The sequence below is a fragment of the Mesocricetus auratus genome, unplaced genomic scaffold (assembly GCF_017639785.1).
Source record: "Mesocricetus auratus isolate SY011 unplaced genomic scaffold, BCM_Maur_2.0 Super-Scaffold_100026, whole genome shotgun sequence".
Lineage (NCBI taxonomy): Eukaryota > Metazoa > Chordata > Mammalia > Rodentia > Cricetidae > Mesocricetus > Mesocricetus auratus.
In genome coordinates, this window is record NW_024429207.1 from 474,309 (window position 1) to 498,925 (window position 24,617).

Below are 24,617 nucleotides of genomic sequence, written 5' to 3' on the forward strand. Positions count from 1 at the left end.
CTGAGCATGAGAGTCATAAATCATGCAGGACTAAGCAACTTATTTAGGCATTGCTAAAAGTTACATGATTTGCCAAATGAAAATGTGCACTGCAAATATGACAATTGGTATTTACTTCATAAACATCAATGAGAGAAGCTTTAAACCTTCAAGAGATAAGTAGAAACATAATGTGGGAGAAAAGTTACAGGGATGGACCCTCTACTATTGTTCATTGAAAAACCAACATTCAAATACAGGATTCACACCAATACAACAATAAATCAAAAAGGAAAGAAACAGGTAATGGTGAAGGAAACGACGAGGCCACTTTACTTGTGGGTATTTATTTATTTATTTATTGTTTTAAATTATGAAGTTGTTGACCATTTGTTATAGTTTCTTATTGGCTAGCTCTGATTAGTTTTTAACCCATAACTACGAATCTATATATTTTTACAAGGACTTGTCTTTCTGAGGATGCCAGCCTCATGTGTCCTCTCTTTCTGGGATCACATGGAGACTCCTACTCTTTACTACATTTCCCAGAATCCTCCTTGACTCCTAGTCCCACCTAGCTTGCTTCCCTATTGACCAATAGTGCTTTATTTATCAGCCAATACAACAAACATATTACTTGTGGATATTTAAATGATTTAAATGTGGTATATCAGTTCTATTCTGAGATGGTATGTCTGTGTGTGTGTGTGTGTGTGTGTGTGTGTGTGTGTGTGTGTGTGAGAGAGAGAGAGAGAGAGAGAGAGAGAGAGAGAGAGAGAGGGAGGAGAGAGGTTGCCTGAACTAGCCTCAAATTCCTTATTACTCTGCCTCCAAAGATCCAAGAATACAGGCATTCACCACGACTATTATTTTTGAGAATTTATTTTTGAAAACTTGTTCAGAATACAAGCAAAGACCCAATATAGGGATGCACATCTGTTGTTATTTTGACTCACAAAAATAGAAAATCTAAAGATCATGGGTGTACTACTCTATACAATGACTGGATTCCTCTGCAGTGTCCTGAGAAGGCTGAGGCAGTCCTAGGACATTGTTTGTATTGTTATGTTTTCAAAACTATTAAGAAAGAAGGAAAGAAAAAATAAGAGGAGAACTTTGATTCTCTTGGTCAGTAGATGTGAAATTCATAATTTCTTTTTAAAACTTACATTAGCTCCAGCTTCCAGAAGAGTCCTTGCACATGCCACATGATCACCCAGGCAGGCCTCGTGGAGTGGGGTGACATGGTCTATGGTTACTCCATTTACATTATAACCCTACAGTGAGACAAGAAGGCAGACAACACCATCCCTGTAAATGTCACAGAGACTGTGTAGACATGGAAGAATCTAGTCAGTCTGTTTCCAGTGCAGTAGTTGAGCTGGTCAGCTGTTGAAACTCCCTAGCCTACCCTTTTCTAGTTATGCACAGTATGCATGCCAGGTTACTGTGATGTCATCTGATCACTATTCTGTCTTCAAGTCAACCTTTCAAAGCTCCTCTAGACGTGGTACTTGTCTTTCTGTGTCAACTGCTTACTTAATACTCTGTCTCGTTTTCCCTTGTAATTCTGTCCTGGAGCCTTTAAGAGGAAAGGCCTAACGGGTAAAGTGGACCACTTTCATTAAGGATGAGTTTATGGTTATGTTCCTGCTGCTTCTGGCCAGTCTGCTCTGCTTCTCTTTTGTGGAAACATGACAAGCTGTGTGAGCAGCTGGCGTCTCACTCCAGCCAGAGACCTAGCTACCCAACCTTCCCTGCATGTCAGCCAGAGCAAACATTCCCCCCTACCCAGTGGTTTCTTGTAGGATAACTGGTCTCTGTAATGAGAGAAGCGAATATATAAATCAATTATTCTGGTTTGCCCAGCCACAGTGAATACCTGTGTTGAAATATCTTACTATACTCAACAAATATGCACAATTATTAAGGGGCAATACAAATTTAGAATGTGTGAGATGGAAAGGTTAGCAACCTTGATTTGGTCATTATACTTTATAAACATATTTTATTGCACTGTGCCTATAAGCATGTAATTATTGCAATGTGGCAATGTGTCCCATTCACAAACATGATTGAGGCTCATGAACCCTGCTATTACTGTAGCACCATAACCTAATAATCTTAAGTATTGTGTTAATAGATCTGGCATAATTTCTTTAAAGTTCTTTTTCTTAAGATCTTTGGTGGGATGCTGGTTCTCTATTTTTTACTTTATAGAATTAAAGACGTTTTATAAGCTGCATAACTTGTTTGGACTGTGATAATAAAATCAGTGGTCAATCCAGACTGTAAAAATCAATTTTAGTAAATTGAGTTATGAACATGCTACTAAACAGTTATTTATTCAATAGGAGTAAGTTATACAGAAAAGTCTAGAACTGTCTTCAAAGTTACATTTGTTTTTGAAGCTGGACTCACAAAAATCATGAAAATCTGGATAGATATTTTGAGTTCTAATTTTACTATGGTCATGAGAGTTAAATGGGACAATAGTTATACAACAATTATTACAGTTCCCAGTGCGTGGAAATACAGATTTCCTTTCATTTTCTAGCCTAATAAACATTGTGCTAATTTAGCTTACAGAATCAGGCTAAATCATATAAAGTTATTAGAATGTAAGATTATGTGCCTTCTGGGTATCATGAGCAATTCATTGTCTATTAATGATCATTTTACTAAGAACTTTATATGATGTTTCAAGGCAAGACCTTCCTAGCATAGTACCGAGTGTCATAAATTGAACACAGGAACACAATGAAGGCACAGGCATAGACAATCAACTGCATCTTTATTGCTAGTAAGTGGAATTTTTTTAAAATCAGCTCTGTCCTCTTCCTTTCCAAGATCTCATTCCCAGTCTAATTTGAGGAGACACTGCTATGTCCTAGTGTGTCCAGATGATGGAAGCATATGAGAGGGCTCTGCGGGAGCATCTCCCTCTTCCTGGCTGGCATTCTGTGTGGGGAGGAGACACATTGAGAAACACTGGGGTTGCCTTCCTCTGAAGGCACTATGTGACCCTCTCCAAGGGATTATCCTTTGACACCACTGGCCTTTTTACACAGGTCCTCCCCCACTATGAAGTGATGAACAAAACAGTCACATGGCTGTCACAGGACTGGACACTCCAAGGGAACACCTTGGACACATCTTCATGGTGAGAAAATGAAACTCGGGTAGGCTGTGGCTGTGGCTGTGTAAAGTGTCAGATGTTGTTCAAACTATGTTGCTAGGAACCTCCCTTTCTCATAGCCATCTGAGAAGTTCCTTCCTCTGTGACACTGGGAATCACCTATGACTGCACACTGAGCATACATTACAATATGTGATGCACTGATCCAAGCTTGACCACTTTGTCTGCAGGAGGAATCTATGCTTTTCTTTCTCCCTCTGCTCACTCAGGTGGAGTAGGCAGGGTTAGAAATGAGCACTGGCTTCACAGGCAGTTCACCATAGCGTTTCATAAATGTAAATGTAAAACATGCTGTTTTCACATCTGGTCTGGTTACCTCTTTGGAGCCATATGATTGAACTAAGTCTATAATTAGCTGTATATACTACACAAAATAGGCATGCTTAGAATGTTTAATAAGTAATACTTAAATACAATAACTAATTTCTAAATATCCATGTTAATGACCAAATATACTATAAGGGAAACTTTAAATAGGAAGACATAACATTATAACAAAAGAATCAGTAAAGAATTTCAAATGTAAAACAGAAACTATTGTCCTGTCTGATCTGACACAAGTTATTAGGGAAGAGCAGTGGTAGCACATAAGTTTATTACTTTCGAATGGATTTGCTTTTGACAGTGTTGTTTGCTCATGGGAAGGGGGCTTATTTTGAAGTATAATGTAATGGTTTACTTGTGATAATAATGTCCTCAGAGCAAGAAGACGACCTTGACTTGCAGCTTCATGCAGCGGTGATCGATCTGCCCAGGAGCCTGTCAAAAAATAATGATAACAAGACCATGTGGGTCAACATAAGCTCTATTAGGTTCAATAGAAATTATTCGCATCCAGCATTCAACAAAGTGTCCCGGTTACTGGTCCCATATTTTAGGAAACATGATCCTTAGCAGAAGTATGCATCTAATGAGTCTGCGAATCCAGAGGGCTGGATTTGCTTTAGAATTGACTTACATCAGACTTACAGTATCTACTAGATTATTAACCAAAGAAGATGGGCCACACAAAAGGCCCAAAGTTTGAACTACACACTTTCCCATATATAAGCAGAGATGCATGTGTTTATTGTATTTTTAGGAGTGCTAGGAGCCATACTCATGCCTTTATATTATGAGCCTACCCTATCATCTCCTAACACCAGGCCTCAGATTTTCCTGGTTCTGATATGTATGAGCTACATGTTGCTAAGAAGGTCAAGTAGTTGAGTCCTGAGTCTGAATCATGGCATAGTCTAGGTAGGTCCCAGAAAGTGGTTCTCAAAGGGGACACAGGGTCAGCTATTTTGGAAATGGTGCTAATATTGTCAAAGGCTCACTTGTAGATCACTCATTCTCCAAGTATTAGATGTGGGTAGGCCAGGGCACTTAGCTCCCAACCTAGATGTCATGCCCCTCATTTCCTTCTCTTCCAAAAGACACATCAACTGCTCCTATCTCTCTCTCCCTGTGATCACTGCAGCAGTAAAAAGATTGCTAGGCTAGTTCACCATGATTTTCCTGCAATTAAAGGAGCTCCAGTCTTTCCTCTATTGGTTTAATTGAATGGATATTAATGGTAATATTATAGGCTTTAAAGTGATTAAATAACCAGATGAGGTGTGGCAGAAAACAGCTATTTCAATAAAATTTAAGAAATAAAAGCAACACTGACTGAAGAAAAAATATTCTTTTTTCTTTCTTTCTTTCCTTTTTTTTTTTTTTTTTTTTTTTTGGTTTTACGAGACAGGGTTTCTCTGTATTGTTTTGAAGCCAGCCCGGCCTTGAACTTACAGGGATCCTCCTGCCTCTGCCTCCCGAGTGCTGGCATTAAAGGCGTGTGCCACCACCACCTAGCCGAGAATATATTCTTAAAATGTATGGTTATGGATACTAATATATATCTTCCTGTCTATTCCTCTTCCCCTGTTAATTACATAGGATAGGATAAATAAAAATTTTAAATTTTACTACAAAACTAAAAGTCATTTGGATATTAGTCAACATTGCAAATCTAAAATTTGTTTATATTATGAAATTATTGGTGATATAAGTACAGAAGCATGTTGTGTTTTAGAATTGATTTCATTATTTCCATCTTTTAGAGAATTCAAAAGCCCACTTGACTCTACTTATGAATCAGTAATATAATCTTTCCACAAGCTTGACAAGAACCCTGTAAACGATACTGAAATATTTTCACTGAATAAAGTCTGGATACATGTGACAAGGAAAATAAGCACATGAGTCTGACACAGAGGGTTGAGGTCACTCTGCACTCAACAGTATCTTTCTGTCTAATGGCATAATAGTGTTTTATTTAAAACAGAAATACAAAGGTAGAGGGGGCAAGAGTACATTGTTTACTGTTTGCTTGTAAGTCATGGTGGTAATGGTTAATGTTAAAGAGATGTACTATGGGGCTGGAGAGATGGCTCAGAGGTTAAGAGCACTGACTGCTCTGCCAGAGGTCCTGAGTTCAATTCCCAGCAACCACATGGTGGCTTACAACCATCTATAATTCAATCTGCTGCATGCCTTCTTCTGGTATGTAGACAAACTGTATCTGTAATAAATAAATAAATCTTTTAAAAAAGAGATGTACTATGTGTATGAAACTGTTCTAAGCACTTTACATGTAGTCTGAACAATTCACCTGTGTGCACATCCACATATATACAAACTGAAATACACCCAGGCAATACACCATTCACAAAAAGCAAGAAAAATAATTTCCTGGTGGGTCAGGTGGCTCAGTGGGCAAGGGTGTTGGATAGCTTGAGTTGGACTCCTGGAATCCAGGTGATTGTTGGAGACAGCCAACTCCCATTAATTGTCTTCTGACCTCCATCCATATATGTGTTGTGACTGAGAGAGTCCAAGATGGAATGCAATGCCTTACAAATCATTCACGTTTGTTCACTTTGTTACTAAAATATTTAATGAAAAATAAAACGTGCGAGGACTTCAAAATGTAGGTAAATTCTTACTGTGAATACTCAAGCAAGAAAATATGAAAATTATGTCACCTTTCCAAATAGATTGCATACTGGGAACCATTACACTCAATTTCATCAATAGAGATGTAGGAAATCTCTGAATTTCAAATAATCAATGCTTAGACACATGATTGAATCCAATCATTTATCATGTTTACAATGTCAGGTTTTTAGTTACAATTTAATACTTTGATACATGATTGAATCCAATCATTTATCATGTTTACAATGTCAGGTTTTTAGTTACTATTTAATGATGTAATAAAGTTCAGTATTTTTTTATCCTAAAGACAGACACAAAATAATATGATTTTACTTCATTATGAGTACACATTTTCCAACTGTCACTAGCTAAGACAACAAGATGTTAAGACTGACAAAGGCCTAGCAAAAGGACCTTTGAAGTTTATTTTAGGTCCAGTCCTTTCTATCATCGTGAAGGCCTTTAAGAACCAACAAAACAAATACCTCCGCAGCCCTTCCAGCAAGCTCTCTTTTGCATTCTAATGATCTGTTCATCTTAATGACTATACTGATGTTCAGAACAACTGGTCCCATCTAGACCAAAATAAGTAACAGCATTACACTTTTTCCTTATCAATTAATCAATCAGCCACTGAATGAATCAATCTATTAAATTTTAAATTATTTATAAATAAGCATGCCATTCTATACAAAAATTATTCATTTTCCATTGTGCTTGACTAACTCCAAAGCAACCTCACATGACTTGCTTCCTCTAATTTCTTATGAGAATTTCTGTAGTTAATGTTGGCAACATGAAAATCAAGGAATATTAGATCATGTTTCTAATTTCTGTTTCAAAATATCTTCCCTGCTCTACGCTTTTCCCAGTATCAGAAATTTAGCAACTATAAGTAGCTGTTCAATATATTCAATGTTAGATATCATACTTTTCCATATGGACATGATTATATTATTTTATATGTTTTTTCCAAGATCAAACAAGGTATAAATATCTTAATATATGGCTATTTTGTGTTTCAATTTTATACTTTGAGTATGTAGGATAAAAGAAAAAATCCTTACTTGAAACAAATGTTCAGCTTAACTCATCCAGAAAAATCAACAGTATGAAATTTTTCTAGCAAAATATAACTTTCATCATGCTAATCAAATTCATATTGCTATGGTCTGTGGAGCTATGCAGGGGTAACTATATTTAGAAACAGCACTAGTTCCCAGACATCTGGTTTACTATTACAGGTTAAGAGCTTGCTCTGCTTTGTAAATAAAATGCTGCAAGAGCAAAATCACACACGGTTTAATATCTACATATATACAGTTTTAGAAAGATCTATACCATACCTAAGTCACCATCTCCCCATGGTACTTCAAGCCAGCCACTGCTGAGGTAAATCCGACTCATCTTGTTTTTTTAGCAGCACAAGAAAAAAACATTACTTGTCATTCACTAGCTGTGTTCGGCCATTTTAAGGAGCTCAAAGTCCCTGTAATATGATGACTTGTTTAGAAAATCTGATTTATCTTCAGACATTTATATTTTTCACTGATTGCCCTCTTTGAGAAATAGTAACCCTAGATTATCTGTATCCTTAAGACCATGGATCCTGTCATGAAAGAAAAGCCTTTTACTTTTACTTCTGTCCCTGGCTACGTTGACATCATGTGGTTATTTAGTCTTTGCCTGCTTCATATCTTATCCCCATCCATACAGTGACAGCTAGACTCACTGAAGAGCTGGCTTAGCAATGATGTGGTAGACTTGGGTATTTGGGCATTCCAGCTTTTTAAAAAAATATTTTCTCAGCTAGTAATTGCATCACACTTATCGCAACAGGAAACTATAAGCAGGTGAGAAAAGTGACATTTTCATGTGATCTTTTCATTTTATGGCAAACATTGAGGCATTTTATAATTCCCTTAGCTATAAAATATTAAATCAACTATCTTCTTTGCAATGGACACAGACTCACTAAGAATCCAAGACAACTTAAATTTAGGGCTGTAACTGACAAGAATCCTTTGTAAAATCCTGTAACTTCAGGACTTAAAGAAGTCCCCAAACATACAGAAGCTCCAGGCTGAAGAGCATTTTGGTGCACCGCTTCCCACAAGTTTACAAGTCAGTCACAAGGCATGTAAGGAGCTATGTTGTATATTCAAACAACCAGATTAACAGACATTCTTGAGGACATGCTTAGTAAGACGGAAGTAATGTGCTGTCAAAACCAGTGTCTTCAAGAACAGCGACTGACCTCGGGTTTCTATTCTCATCACCACTCCAAATTTTTTTCTCATAATAATATTAGCCCAAATGTAGCTGGACTCTCCATTAATATAGAAGAATGTGCTGAATTACAAGGACATTATTCTAGTTAGTTTTTATTGTTCACTATGAGTCATTCACTTTCTCATAAGACAGCCTATGCTTATGGGATTGGACAGAGATGGAAAAGGTATGCAAATAAAACAAAGAAAATCCTGATACAGTGTGTCTTAAGGTACTGAGTTAAGTTTCCAGGCTCTTCACTCTCAGTTTCTTCTACATATATCCCAAACCAGGAGAACTGAATTCAAAGATTTTTTTTTCAGAAAAAAAATGTTTTAACACATAATCTAATCATACCAATTACAGGTCAATGGCGTTGCCAGGAGAGCATGCTGAACTTGGCTGTCAGGTATTCTTGCTTTCAAAATCAAGTATATATGCGAAAAAACTTAGGGGACCTTTGGAAATCAGCACCTGAAACTAGGGATTTTATAACTGCAAATGTCAAGATAATTCCACCTCCTTCGTGGAAGAAGTCTGTGTTAATAAAGTACTTAGCCTAGTGCTAGACATGCTTGAATAGAGAACTTCCATAAAATTAATATTTTCACATTTCTCCCCAAGAACTTTTAGTGGTATATTACTTTTAAAAGAAAAGTTAAAATTTATTCCCAGTTTCTAAAATCCTCCACATGGAAGAAAATATTTGATCACATAAACAATGAAAAATTTCACAGAAAACAGTTAACATTCAGCTGTTGAGTTTACTAGAATAAGAATGTGCCTAATTATAATCCACCACCTCCAGTTCTGCTTATCATTAGACCATAATTACAAATGATCATATTTCCTACTGGTTTCTTCTCAGTAGTATGATCAGAGTTGGAACTGATAGATGTTAGTGATCTGATTCTGATTCTTGATTAAAATATGCAAAACCAATGAAATAAAATAGTAAATTTCATTTGATAGCCAAATAGTGATGTTACACTTTGATCTTATTAAAAATTTATTACTAAAATTTTTCATACAATATATTTTGATCATATTCTTCCCCTTCCCCACTCTCCTAACCCCTCCAAGATTCTTCCCACTGACCTACCCAACTAATTTCATGTTTTTTCCATCCCTTCTAAAAAAAGAAACAGGAAAAACAAAACAAAATAAAACAAAAGGCAAAAAAAACTAGTGTCAAGATATAAACAAATTACAAATACCAATATGATAAAAATGCCAAAAACATGGAGTCTATTTGGAGGCATACAGAAACCATGGAGTCTATTTGGGGGCTGGAGAGATAGTTCAGTGGTTAAGAACAGTGGTTCTTGCAGATGATCCAGTTTGATTCTCAACACCCACATGGTAGTTCACAGGCTTCCACAACTGCAGTTCCAGAATATAAACCTCCCTCTTCTGACCTCCAATGGCACTGGACATGCACATGGTGCATATACATACATGCGCAGAAAACTCTCACCACTCATGCACATAAAATAAACCTTAAAAATCATGTAATGTTAAACTTTGACATGGGCTTTTGGTGCTAATGACCTTATATATAAATAAATACATTATGAAGAGATTAGCATCATGCAAACTAAAAGCTATCAGTGTGAAGCTTCCTATGGTTTTATTGGTCATCCAGAAATACTTGGGCTCCTTTTTCTTATTATGCATGAGTAAATGATAGGAAATGTCTAAGCAAACATTGAGGGAAATGGTTTTTGCATGGTATTTCAGTTTTGATTACTGGCTCCTAATTGTTCGCACAGTGAATGCCTCTTATAAGAAACAAACTAGCTACAAATAATGAACAGAAGAAGGAATAAATTATTTGCAATTATAGAGTTCTGTATCATCTAGCCCTATTCATCATGAGATGAATAGATAAGGATGGTCACAGTACTGGACCAGTTACCATGGGCGTTTGAGTAACTCCACATCTAGAAGTCAGCCTGCTTCTACTCTAAATCTCAGTGCCCTTATTGAGCATTCATCCAGATAAAGTGTAAATGGAGTCCTGAATTGATCTAGATAATAAAAGACCAGAATCAGCTATAGAGGGAAGTGCTGAGAGATGAGAGAGAAGGAGCAAGCCACAGCACACCTTAAATCCTAAGTGTCTCCACAGAGAAGAGAGTGATTTCCTCTTTGTCCTTGCTTATATTCTGTTACTGCCCAGCTACATTACTTCCTGCCTGTCTGTATAGACCTCCAGACCTCTATGGTTAGCTAGTGGCAGTTTCTGCCCAGTATGTCACTTCCTGCCTAACTGTATAGACCTCCAGATCTCTATGGTTAGCTAGTGGCAAGCTACATTCTCTGAATCCCAGACAGGCTTTATTTGTGCAAAATATCACCACATATCCCTCTTTTCTGTCTAAAAAATAAAAGATAACCAATATGAGAAAAACTATGTACAATAAGAAAAATAGCTATATACAATATATACATGGCAATAAGTACAATGTCTAGTTCATAAGCATAAGACAAATTTTGAGAAAATACTCCATTATCTATTCTTTCTTGGTGGGCTTAAAGTCTTGTACCTAATTTACTTTCTATTCTAATATGCATATCAAATTATCTTTTAAGGTCTTTTTAAACCTATTATACTTAATACATCTATAGTGAGTTTCTTTACTGATTCTGGTAAACAGAAAAAACTTTAACTGTACTATTTAGTCTTCAACTCCCTCAGAGACCCAACAAGGAAGTAAGATTAACTGAGCAAGCAGGAAGTGCAAGCAAATGACTTCCAAAGAATGTGAGAAATGACAGAAACAGCTGGCTTCCTGTGCAGTCACTCGAGATTGCTCTGTACCTTTTGGGCATCCATCTTCAGTCAATAGGCCTAGCACATCTGAAAGACATTCTGTGAACTAGGATAGCCTGAAGGACTGGACCACCTTGTCTAGACAAGGTTTGCAGTCACTCTTTTTGGTGTCCTGTATGTCCAATTTGGACAGCAAACTGTCAGCAGTTGAGGCAAGTGCACTTTCTTGCACAGTGGCTCACCTTTACCACAAAGAACTCAAACTCCATGTGGAGTTTCTTCGATGCCCATCATCTTCTCTGACGTAAATTGGTGCTGCCAGGAGCAGACATGTCTCATTGTCATAACATGTTAGAACTTGTTAGAACATGTTAAATGCCGTATTCTGTGGATCTCTGAAGTGTTTGAAGATGACCTGTCTTTCTAATATATCAGTTTGACATTGAAAACATACCCAAGTTGGATTGTTATAGTTGGCTAATTACTAAATTACAAATTCTGACTTCTCAAAACATTTCTAAAAACAAACTCATTGTTTCCTTAAATAGCAGCTACATTTTATTTACCCTTCTCCCCTGGTTTAAACAGAATTAGCATACCACCAAGTAACCATAGTAACAGTTTTAAGTTAAGACTATGATTTTCAAGAACCTCATATGCATTGACCATTCCTGTGTTTCTTTGATAGGAATCAGCTCTAACTGGCATAGATTTCTCTTTCCATTGCCTCCTGATGGGGTTGTCTTCTGTACATATGTTTCTCATCTTGGTTGATGAATAAAACACTGTTGGCTAATAGGGCAGCAAGATAAACAGGTCTAGGAGATGAGAATTCTGGGAAATGTAGTCAGAGTCAGACCGCCATGTGAAACCACAAAGGGGTAAGAGGTCTGGACCCTTCTCTGGTAAGATAAGACCACGTGGAAATACATAGATTAATAGAAATGGGTTAATAGTTAAGACAGAGCTAGCCAATAAGAATCCCAAGTCACTGGCCAATTAGTATAGTGTCTGTGTGTTCATTTGGGACTGACACTGCTGTGGAAGTAGGCTGGTGGGAAAGAGTGCTTGTTACAGCCTCCCCTCTATGCTGGATTCTCATTTGTGTCTCTCTTCACTAGCTCTTGAAGTCTTTACCAGTCCCCTGGCTATAAAAAATATCACCCACAGGTTGAGTATCCCAATTGTGTATTTCTAGTCCAGTCCTCTCCTCTAAATTTGAGACTTCATTTCCAGCAAGCTATTCAAATTCTTTTAGATGCCTACACAGGCAATTCAACTTAAGTGAATTCTTGAATTGAAGCCTCTGAAGCTCCCCTACTGCTGGTAAATGGCAACTCTGCGTATCCACTTTTTATAACTTTTTTTTGTTTTGTTTTTTGAGACAAGGTTTCTCTGTGTAGCCCTGGCTGTCCTGGAACTTCTCTGTAGACCCTGCTGGTCTCTAACTCACAGAGATCGGCCTGCCTCTGCCTTTAGAGTGCTAGAATTAAAGGCATGTGCCACCACTGCCGGGTCTGTTCATAACTTTTAAAAAATAAACAAGCATTTAAAATTGAGATGCATCCATACTATTCACATTGCTTTGAATCTATTTGGAGGTTTTAGATAGGGTACCACTTTGTAGACCAGGCCATACTGAAACTCATTAGGTAACTCAGGCTGAGATTGTTGAAGTAACTGACCATGCCAGTACTCCATTTGTTTCATTTAGTTATACTGTCATTGTTTCATGCCATAAAATATAATTCTGTAACATTTTACATAACTACTATTTGGTAACATCATTTATGATAGTCATATAAGTTACCATTTACCTTCACATGTATTAATGATTAATACACTTTTATTGCATTTAATTATTGTGTGCCTGTGTGTACATGAGGATGGATATCAGAAAACTTATGGCAGGCATTTCTCTTTCTACTATGTGGGTTTCTAAGACAAACTCAGATGGGCGAGAGTTGCTGGGGGCATGCATCTTCTACCCTCTGATCCATTTTTCTGTGTATAAAAATTACCCATATTGGTTACCTGAGGTATTTATCTCCAAATCAGTCTTCTCCTCTCAACTCCGAGAATTCATTTCCCGATGACTGTTCAATTTCTCCTCTTAGATATCTAACTAGACAATCCAATGTAATTAAATTCTTAATTTGAAGCCCTTAAAAGCTCCCTATTGATAAATCACAATTTTACCTATTTATATTTCTGCTGGCTCTTAAATGACTTCTATATTTGGGAAATCAACAGATTCACTTACCTTTGTGAATATCCCTACATGTATGCTCAGGATAAATTCCTAAAATCTTATTCTAACCATAAAATGACCTCCATCATGACTGGACCTGTTTACACTCATATTAACAGTGCTGGAAAATTCTGAAGCTCAATCAAATGTCTTGCATTTTGTTTCCCTCAAAACACAGGGCATTTCTCATTTACCATAGTTTCAATATGTTCAAAGCAGGTTAAAATCCTTTATCGAAATTAGACTCAGATCATATTTTTGTAGCTTACTTTCAGCCTCCTATGGAGCCGCTATCTGCACCATGATGCAAGAGACTCATCTAGGTGAATTCAGACACTGTCTTTTTGCCATCTCCCACACATCTATCATTGCTCCTTCTTGAGGTCTACCACTGGGATAATTTTCTCTCCATTTAACAAAAAGCCTGCAAGATCGTCATTTTAGCATAATCACTGTATTCACTGCAGATGTAAAAGCTTAGGGCATGTGAGATTCCTTGGTGATGCTTCCCAGCAGCTGTCACTATGCCCAGAACATAATAAACATACGATAAAATGCCAGTTTGCAGATCATTGAATTAGACTTTCAGATTTTAAAACGACAGCTCATCTTTTCCCCTTTGTTTCTATTTCCTTTGTCATCACCTTTATGCTCCCACTCTTGGGCTATTTTATTGTTAATCATACTAACAATGTTAAATAAGGAAATATGTTTGTAGTGAGGAGAAGTAATCTTTTAAAGAAGTAACATGAGTTCCTGATTTAAAATGCTTTGTTTGAAAATTAAGAATCATTCATAAATAACAATCTTCAAATCCTATTACATAGTAAACATAAATGTTACGATGGAATGATACTTTATTTCAGATTCTACATTTCCAGCATGTAAATCTTTTATGGACTATGTTGGTGTTTTGTTATTTGGGAAGGGATTTTCTCTTTTTTTACATAAAGTTCCCTCTCAGAACTGTTCTTTGAACTACTGGCTTCAATCTTTCTATTACTAAAGTTCACAGACTATGAGGCCATTTCAACACAGTCCTTGCACTCACTTTCTTACTTAAATCACCCTTCCAGTTTGTGGTCAAGTTTACATGAGTTAACATTTCCATATTGCTTGTAAGCAGTCTTTTCCTGCTTAATGGCCTGTTTCCATTTCCATGCCAATTTAGAAATAGCTGCTATGATGAAAAGAGAATTAACACAGAGTCTAAAAGTTCACTGTTGTCTTTAATACACAATCAAAGTGCTGAATCAGCAGATGCATTCTCAAAACATTAAAAGTTGGAACTGCTGTGCAGTCCAATGCCATGCCATACATTCTCACATCTCAGAATCTACATTCTGAAAAGCACCCACAGTTTAAAGTTAGTATTTGCAGAAATATGTCAACATAGTTTAATGCAATGGCGGCTATACTAACCTTGACTGGTCAGAATACCCCAGCTAGCTTTTCGCTTGGAAGAAGACTCCTCTACATTTGCTAGCTTTCTTTTCGTGAGGATTTGCTTAATGGAGTTCCCTTCAACAGCAATGCCTGCAGACATGCTTTAGTTGGTGTTTTTGTCTGTAACAAGCAGGTGTCATGAGTACAAGTGCTCTACCCAGAAAATGTATTGGCATCTGGCTTCTTACCTACTTTTTCCTTCCCTTCAGACTTGCACAAAGGTTCCTGTGTGCCGACTGGAGAAAGGCTTTGACATTGAACTCTATTCAGAAATACTTGGAAAGGGGATGGTAGATGCAGTGTGGGGGAGGGACCAGAAATGCTGCAGCATTTTCTATTTTTAAAGCAGAGACTCTCCACAGCAAGAAATGTTTAACTATTTGTATGCTACAAATCACAGAATGTTACTAAAATCACTTTGTGGGGCGCAGAAGAGGAATAAGCTGTTGGTTGAATGTCAAAGCTGATTTCAATGATATACAAGTCAAGCAAATATAAAACTGAGCACTGATAAAGGCTATGAACAGAAGAAGTTCATAGTCAGAAGGCTCAGGCTCACTGACTCCTTCGGTTTTCCCCCATCATCAGAAAAAAGCGTTATATGTGCATAAGGATCAGCTGGCATCTAACTTGTGTCTTACTTTTGTGAAGAACTAAGTTTAGAGCTGAAAACTCACGGACTTCTTATTTGCATAGGCTCTTCTTACTAACATGATTTTTCAGAGGTCATTTTTAAAGCAAAAGATGTCAGCAGACAATTTAAGTGCAGCTCAGATTTTTCACCCTAAAAGGTGAAGGAAGGAGAAGCTGGAGAGAAGAGAGGAAAAACTAAACACATGCCTGGCATTCAATTATTTATTTAATTGTTTATTTTTGCTGGCATGTAGAACTTAACAGGGTTCACAGTTCATGATGGAGGGAGGAAGCACGGCTAAACTCTGATGGGACTCCAAGGATTAACTGAGCTGCTCATCGTGTTACAGGGTATTAACATATTGAGGTCTGCCCAGAGGAAAAATGGTGACACAGTCTCTTATCTGTCTTTATTTTTTATTACCATAGTTAAGGCTCTAGCTGCTATTCGCCCATAGAGGAAATGAAATAATAGGAGCTCTGCGCCCCCCCCCCCGTAATAAGTCAAATAGAGGAAAAACATGATTTAATAAAATGATTTCCATGCTCTAGCTGTGGACATCTGCTGCTGCATTGCCATGCTGGTATTTATATCAAATAAATCACTAATGAATACCAAAAATGATTTTCTTGTCTCAAGTTCTGACCTGGAAAAGTCACCTAGCTATACCCCTTCTTCACACTCTTCTATCATAAGATTCTTTGACTCAATTTTATGAGTCAGACACAAACGAAAAGCTAGTACTTGAGTTTTAGGCAGAATATATTACCACTGAGGGCCCTAGGTATTCCAAATAAAACTTGTGCTCAGCTTGGGCAATTGGAATGGGTGGTGCTCATTCCCCAGATGAAATAAAGACTAAAAAGGCCCATTCAGTCTTTGGCATTCACTTGAGCCAATGATAATTAACCAGTGGCTCCTTGTGGCATAGTTCATACTTACCAAGGGAGTATGAATTCTTTACAATAAAAGTAAATAGTTTTCTGTTTAAAAAGTCATTAAATCAATTAAAATAAAATTCAGTTTTCAACTTAGGATGTTTCAGCTTCATGCTTTTGTTAATGTAAAAATAAATACAGGAATCTTTAAATACTGGAAACATTTTGTTCTTAAAGCAGTTTTAGATAAGATGATTATACTAAACTGTCTTTGTGTCTCTTTTCCTAAGTTATGTAATACGACTGCAAGGACTTAGTCACTGTGTTATTTCCCAGGCCCATCTTTTAGATGGTATGCCATCTTAAAGAGTAACTCAAGTATTAAATTCAAGAAAACCTCAAAAGTTTTTCCAAACCTTTTGTAGATGGAAGTTTCTGTCCTGCTCAGTTCCATAGCTATTCAGTCCCAAATAAACACACAGAGGCTTATATTAATTATAAACTGTTTGGCTTAGGCTTATTAGCTAGCTCTCTCTTAATTATTTATTAACCCATTTCTATTAATCTGTGTATCTCCACATGGTCTTGGCTTACCAGTGATGCCTTGGTCTCTTGCTTCCTCAACAGCTCCATTGCTTCTCTCTGACTCCGCCTACTACCTAGCTCTATCCCTGTTTGGAGTTCCCACCTAGATAAATCTTGCCTGTCCATTGGCTGAAACAGCTTTATTCATCAACCAAAAAGAGAGACATATATTCATAGAAGTGCAACACGTAGTCTTCCTGCCAGCCACTGTCATTTGTTGTGGGATTCCTGCCTGGGTCCCATTGCCACTTTAGCCCCCAAATAACACACAGGACACTATATTAATTATGAAGCTGTTGGCCATTTGCTTTTGTTTCTCATTGGCTAGCTCTAACTATTAACCCAAAACTGCTAATCTGAGTATTTCCACATGGTCTTCTCTTACCAGAGAAAGGGTCTTACTCCTCTGGCATCCTACATTGTGACTGACTGTGCCTTTGTTTCCCAGAATCCTTCTCAACTCCTAGTCCCACCTATCTTGCTTCCCTATTGGCCAACAGTGCTTTATTTATATGTAAAAGACACAGAAGGACTTCCCCCATCACAGAAGGATATCCATTGGCAATGAAAACAAGTTTCCAGTGCAGGGAAGGGGAAAAATAACCTAGTATCATCACTTTGCTAGACCAGCACAATTTCTTACTACTCTGTAAATATTAGTATGCCCACAGATAAGCATAGTTATCACTCCTCATAAAAGAAGCCTTTCTTTGCAGCAAATGGAGACCACCACAGAAAAAACACATTGGGACAGAATAGAGAGATCAATAGATCATGGGAAGCCTGATCCCAGTGAATACAACTACATCATAGTTCTTGCATCCGTGGTTCAGAAAACATTGGGGAAAAGGAGGAGGAAAGACTGTAAGAGCTAGGATACCAGGAAGTCTTCTATGAATCCATCTCTCCTATAAATGACTGCATTAGCAAGACCACAATGAAAATATCAATAGATATGTTAATGTGTAAGGGGTAAAATGTCATGGGTTCTCACTCTTAGACAAAGAACAACAGACAACTAGTGACTTCTGTGAAAAAGGGAATTTTATTCTGCCTGCAGTGAGAACCCTTTTCAGTTGTTCAATTAAGACAGCCAGCTTTAAAAATGTATACAGACTACCAAAATAATCAGGCTCATGCAAGTATACACATGTATACATACGTGTGTGTGTGTGTGTGTGTGTATGTGAGAGAGAGAGAGAGAGAGAGAGAGAGAGAGAGAGAGAGAGAGAGAGAGAGATGGGGGTGATCTATCTATCTGTCTGTCTATCTATCTCACATCTATCTATCATCTATGTAGCCTATCTATCATCTGTATATTTACCTATATAAGACAACACTAGACCATACCTATATTCTTAGCTGAGCTATGTGTTGCCATGCAGATAGACTGAAGCAGACTTTTTCCATTTTAATATTGTAAATTATTCATATGACAGCGATTTTTAAAAGTGACTTCATGGATTAAGGGACATGTTACAGATCATTCAATAAAAAAGTACAAAGTATTGAATAGAGCATTTTCATTTTATACATGCTCTGCTTAGCTATATTATTTCACTCAAATAAAATACAGTAAATTAAATATTTGAAGTAGATCCCTTTAGATGTTGGTTATCTATATCACACAGAATAATCTAATGTCTTTCCTAGTATAAATGCAAAAAACCTGAAGTTGGAGATACTAGAGGGTATTATTAGGTCATGATAAACACACAGATAGACTGCTCTAAAACAAAACACCAAGGAAACTAAGAAAAATTATATTCCGTGGAAGATTATGGATGTCAACTTAATCTAAGATCTTAAATCTTAGAAAAAAAGCCCTAAAATATGGACTAGAGGTAGCCCAGCATTTTCTAATGATGAAGGTTAAAATAAAGTGTTGGGATATGAAAGGATCTCATTTTATTCCCAGAAGCTATTTTATTGCCATTTTCATTCATTCCAATGTGTCTGATCACATAGGAATCTTTGGGGTAGTCACCAATCTCTAGTGAGAAGGTGATGTTGAAACTCAAAATGTTTCAGAGAAAGGAACAAGATGGCACCTAGGACACAGAAGTACTTCTAGAGGCGAAAAAGTCTTATTTCTAGACACTGCAAGCCAGAAAGCTAAAACCTGAGAATTATGACAGAAATCTATATAATTATGTAAGACATGATTAGGCAAGAATGAACTAAAAAAATAGAAAGAGGGTCTAACTTGTGATCACTAAAAAAAAATCTAAATTCAAACTTTTTTTCTTATTGGTACAATCAATCACATTGATTATTGCTTTTGAGAGGTAGTAGTTAGATGAATGCATGATTATTCCAAGACTATCATTTCTGAGAGTATGTTTCTGAATGACAGAATGTGGATCCAGAACATGCTTTCTTCTGCTGTCAGAAAAAGACAATAAACAAGTAAAACCCTGCTTAAGTCTAGATAGGTTCCTTCTCCAGCATTTTACTAAACAAATATATCAACATAACCATCACCAATTTTCAACAATTAATTCACTCACAGCTTGTCTTTTATCATCTATCATGTACTCTAAAAAAAGATTCTAGGATTATTTGGCAATAAACATTAGTATATAATTCCAGCCATAAATATTTCAACATCTGTCTCTAACCTTTTCACTGTAATCACAGTATTCTATGAAAGAAAAAAAAAACGTAATTTTATTCTAAAGCAAAATAGGTTCAAAGTTTATTTCCACAAAGGATCTCAATTAATAAACTTGCTTCTATAGGGATACTTTAATGTATATAGCCTTTAAATCTTTTATTATTGAGAAAAATTTGTGATCTCCCCAAAATACTATTCAGTGTGTTTTTTTATTTTATTCTCTATTTATTATTATTGGGCCTGTATGGCGGTGTGTGTGTGTGTGTGTGTGTGTGTGTGTGTGTTTTGTGTGTATATACATGCACTCAACTCACATGTACCACTCCAGGGATTAAACTCAGGTGGTCAGGCTTGCATAGAAACCCATTGCCCTCACTCCACTTTCTAAACTATAGCATTCTCATCCTTAACAGATGTTTAGTAGTGATCGAAATTACTGATGAGTCAGTGATGACCAGACAGGATCTTCACTTTATGGCATCATAAAAGCACCTAAGAATGTCTTACCTCCCAGTGGCAAGCTTTCGCCCTTACAGAGCCGCATTACTCACTCCCAAGAGGCCGTGCTGGAGTTTACTTATAAGGCCATGTGTTCATAAAATTCCTAGGAGACATTTCAGAGTCCCATCCTTCCTCCATTTTACTTCTTATTCTATTTAAACACGAATAGCTAAGTCTGTTGGCCCAGAAACATTAAATGAGAGTAGATGAAGTCTGAGAGCAAGTCAAACAGGAGTGCCCAGAGTGATTGTTATCCAACAGTTAGCCTTTGTTTCAAAAGTCACTGAAACCTGCAGCTGACAGTCTTGTGCTCATAACTACAGCACAGTGGGTAGAAAAGGCACGGGTGACTTAAAAGTCCCACTTACCCGAGAGAAGGTTGGGATAGCTACAATATAGCACATAAGAGTAAGCCACAAAGGACGTTGTATGATCAGTGTGTGGAGAACATTTTGAGAAGCATGCTACATAAGTAAGTCTTTTAAACTTCACCAACTTGGGTACAGTTGAAGAATCCAAAAGAAGCTGAGGACAATTGGTTGTGGTGCCTATTAGCAAGCCAAGCCACATGCGGCCCTGTAGGCTCTCTCAGTAAGTACCTATTAGAGAGTCCCCTGGCTTCCTGTCCTCTTAGCTCTTTAACTCCACCCCTACCCTAAACCTCCCCATCTTCCCTTCCCCCAGCTTCTCATTCTTATATATCCTTGCCATTTCTGCCAGGCCATGCTCTCCCTTTCCTGGTTCTTTTTGCTTTCTTGGTCCTCTTGTACCTCTCTCCTCTCTCTTTTCTTCCTCTCACCCCCACCCCCATGACCTGATACAGTCGATTACTTTTTTTCCCTGCTGTGGACCCTTCCAGTTGCCTCTGGCTGTCCTCTCCCTCAATCTACAATAAAAACCTTCTCTTCAACCACAACTTGGAGCAGTCATGTCCTCATTTCATTTGGATGTAAAACATAGTATTTAAAAAATCAACATTTTCATGTAAAAACAATACTTAAAAAAAACTAGGAATGAGTACTTATTCTACATTACTTATTTTTGTTATTTTTGCTTTTAAGCTAGGCTGTCCTCCACTTCTCCTGTAGCAGAAGCGCTGGGATGACAGCCTGAACTACCATGCCAAAACCCGATTTCTTTCCAGTCTTTAAAGGTCTAGAAGAAACAATGGACTGTGAAGTGAATTGAAGCAGCAACACATTTGAAGCCTAGAGTCTCCCGATTCTCCTGTCACTGGCCCATAGGTGCTGGAAGGCTTCCTGTATTTGAGCCAGGTGGCCTACACAATGTCTACCACAGGTAAATGTTTAAAAATGAAGTCTCATGTGTTGTACTGGAAATTAATAAACTCAATTATCTACACTCCAAGGCTTTTACTGAAGTGGAAGTTTGCATAATCCAATTCATTACTACATTATGTCAATACTGCTACTCCTGAACTTCCCTTGATTAGCTCCGTGTTTGATTCCTAACTCCATTGCTCCTGAGGCCAAGCTTTAAAATACTATCAAAAAGCCAAAGAATGCTGCTTACTGGAAAGCTCCCGTATAGTACATACAAAACTCTGGCTTTTATCACAAGCATGGAAAGTGTCAGTTCAGGAACAGTTGCTGTCTGTGCTGTCTCTACACATTGGCCATCATCTAATCCACCCTTTCTCTATTGATTATGTGAAATGTCTGAGGTTTTCTCCAAAGGAATTTACTCAGAAAATCTCACAAGTTTGTCTGTGCTCTTTACAAAAGCAAGTTTGTGTGTATCAAAACATTATTATTTTTCTTTCCAATTTATAGCCAGGGTGTTATTTAAATAGAAAATGTTCATAATAAAATTCTTAGAAAGCCCATTCATCATACCGGATGGAATTGGTGAATACTTGAAAATTTTCCCAGATAGATTCATCAATGAATCCTAAATTTTCTTTTCTTGTAGTGACTTAGACACCTTCATAAAGATGTGTTAGCTTTATCTCTGAGTATGATGGACATGTTATACTAAATTATATATTCTACCTTTGCAGAATATGGTTAAGAAACTTTTGTACCTGATGTTGGATTCAGACTCATTATAGTCAACCTAATAGCTGGTTATGAGTGCTTATGTGAAGTGGGAGAAGGCAAAAATGAAGCAGAACCTACATGTAGGGAAAGCCTGCCACCATGCCTGTCTAAGATTATGGTCTTGCTCTATGACAAGTGACAAGAGGAGAAGCTGGTGTTCTACACAATACTGTTTGTTGGCCTGACTTGGGGACACAGGCAGATCAAAAGGGGGAGATCCGGTGGAGTAGAGGTAGTTGTAGGTCTGGATGTCTGAATTACTAGTGTCATTTGCAAACGGCCACAATAGCTCCTGCCACACACTAACTTCACGGGGTAAAAGCAGCTGCTTTGTTATGTTGCTAAGAAACCTTAGACTAACTTCTCTGGTCTGGCCAATTCAATACAGAAAAAGCAAAAACTGAGAGTAGTTCTAGCATAATCAAGTTGACCTAGTACAAAACCTCAGCAAGTGGCTACTTAACAACACAAAGAAGGAAACCACAGCTAGGATGATTTTAAAAGAGGAAGGTGTCAAAAGAAAACATATTGTTCTAATAGGTGGAAGCTAAAAGTGTCTTTTCTGATGACCTTTATTCCATCCTGAGTATTATTGAGTCCCTCTCCCCGACTGTCTATATCTTCCAAATACCTGCTCTACTAGCAAGAACAAAGAGAATGGTGTTTCTCCCATGTCCACCAAGGAGTAAGTGTTCATTTTTGTGTGGCAAAAAGGACACTAAAGATGACCAAGGAGTATTTTCTAAGTCCATTAAGTGTGCTTGGTGGAGGCGATGAGAACCAATGCAAATAAAGAGTAACTTTACCCACAATGTACTCCAACTCAGCATGGAGATATCAAGAGGAAGCAAATGACCAAAGTGCATATCATATGCAAGCCCACAGGAGAAGCCCTAAAATAACTGCCATTTGCAGATCTGAAAGTTCAATGATGTGATGGGATGGCTGAAAGCTTTCCTGGTACAGAAATAATTAACTACAAGTCTAAATATGAACATGTAGCATTTTAGAACTAGAAGCAGACGTAGGTACTTTCTACCCCAGGGACTCACAAAGTCTTATGCACTAAATAGAACTGCCAGACAGTGCTGGGATGTGCAGGATGCTGTCTTCACACAGGAGTATCCAAGACCCAGCTTCTGAAAGGAGCTTCCAGATCATTTCAAAAGGAAAGGTAGTGAGGATGGGTTGAGTGGGTGGGATTCAAACACAACCGATCCTGTCTGATGCATTTTTCTGATAAAACTGATGGTAAGAATGGTAATGTGGAGGCTAGGGAGATGACTCAAAGGTTAAGAGCACTGGCTGCTCTTCCAGAGGACCTGAGTTCAATTTCCAGCTACCACATGGTGGCTCACGATCATTTATAATGAGATCTGGTGCTCTCCTCTGGCATCCAGGCATATATGTAAGCAGAACATTGTATATATAATAAATAAGCAAATACATCTTTGAAAAAATTGAAAGATGAAGGGTAAGGCTATGTCACCACCAACACTAAGAACAAGGAAACAGTGGAACCTAGTGTATCTACTGTTACCTTAAGCACTTTACAGCATACTGTTTTGCTATTGGGCGCTACAGGTTAATGAATTTGAACCAGTGAATACTGGTTCAAAAATAAGGAAGGCAAAACCACATTTAATCACTATAAACATTAAGTTTATAAAGGGACATCTTTAGGACGGCCCCTAGCTCTGTGTAAGAACCAAGTGTTTACTGAAGAGAAAGTAACACTTTGATTACATGCTATACTTTGTTCACATACACTAATATCTCTAGAAGGGTCAGAAATCTGTACAGGGAGTAAAATTAGCTACTTGTGTTCTCTAGTCTTAGTGTAACAGCTGCTTGGGAAACAAATATGATATGTACCATATATAAGAACTTAATATATTTTACACATAACCCTTCTCCTCCAAAGAATTCCAGCCACAAGATTTTTTACCATGACTCAGCACATGCTAATAAAAGGCTTGGTTTCTGGCAGCTTTTCAAATGTTTTATGTTGTTTTTTTCACGAGAAATTCTAGTGTATTTGCAAAAGCACATAAGAACAGTAAACAGAAAACCATAAATCATATGGGCCTTTATTCTGTTGTTAAATGCCAGGCTGGCATCTTGTCCAGTTTGGCAGATAAGCTCTGAGTGTTGTTCAAACAGAAGGCCTAAGCCACTGGGGAGGATGTTCTCTCCTTCCCTGTCATTAAGATGACTACAGGAGGGTCCTGAGGATTCCCAACAATAGACATAATACATCTCTCCACAAACCTCCAGATGAACAAACCAGCTGTGTATGTGGGCTAAAACAAAATGTCTACCTTTTGTTCATCTAACTATTGTTTACTAATTAAAACATGTCTAGGGATTCAGCAGGAGTTAAAAAAAAGAGTAAATGAACTGGTGAAGTCTAGAGTGAGGAGTACTTACTGTATAGCTACTTTCTCCTAACTGAAGCA

General features: G+C 37.5%; 1 protein-coding gene and 1 long non-coding RNA gene across 12 annotated transcripts in view; one reads left to right on the top strand and one right to left on the bottom strand.

Moving 5' to 3' along the window:
- Positions 1-24,617, top strand: part of LOC121134121 — a 53,842-nt gene that overhangs the window by 14,948 nt on the left and 14,277 nt on the right. Inside the window, exons 2-3 of one of the 7 annotated variants that reach the window (XR_005871143.1) lie at positions 3,051-3,142; positions 21,243-21,397. This is a non-coding gene — a long non-coding RNA (uncharacterized LOC121134121). Of the gene's footprint in view, positions 1-3,050; positions 3,143-20,275; positions 20,690-21,242; positions 21,398-24,617 lie in introns of those variants that run through there. The other 6 variants (XR_005871141.1, XR_005871145.1, XR_005871147.1 and 3 more) reach the window with 6 other exon arrangements.
- Asb5 (ankyrin repeat and SOCS box containing 5) overlaps positions 1-24,617 on the bottom strand; it is a 41,534-nt gene that overhangs the window by 4,954 nt on the left and 11,963 nt on the right. For 2 of the 5 annotated variants that reach the window (XM_040731795.1, XM_005066689.4), the window contains exons 2-3: positions 3,858-3,937; positions 1,149-1,256 (exon numbers count right to left, since the gene is read on the bottom strand). In XM_040731795.1, coding sequence (XP_040587729.1) covers positions 1,149-1,256; positions 3,858-3,937 — 188 coding nt within the window. Of the gene's footprint in view, positions 1-1,148; positions 1,257-3,857; positions 3,938-7,485; positions 7,989-14,859; positions 15,042-20,104; positions 20,193-24,617 lie in introns of those variants that run through there. The other 3 variants (XM_040731794.1, XM_013110737.3, XM_040731793.1) reach the window with 3 other exon arrangements.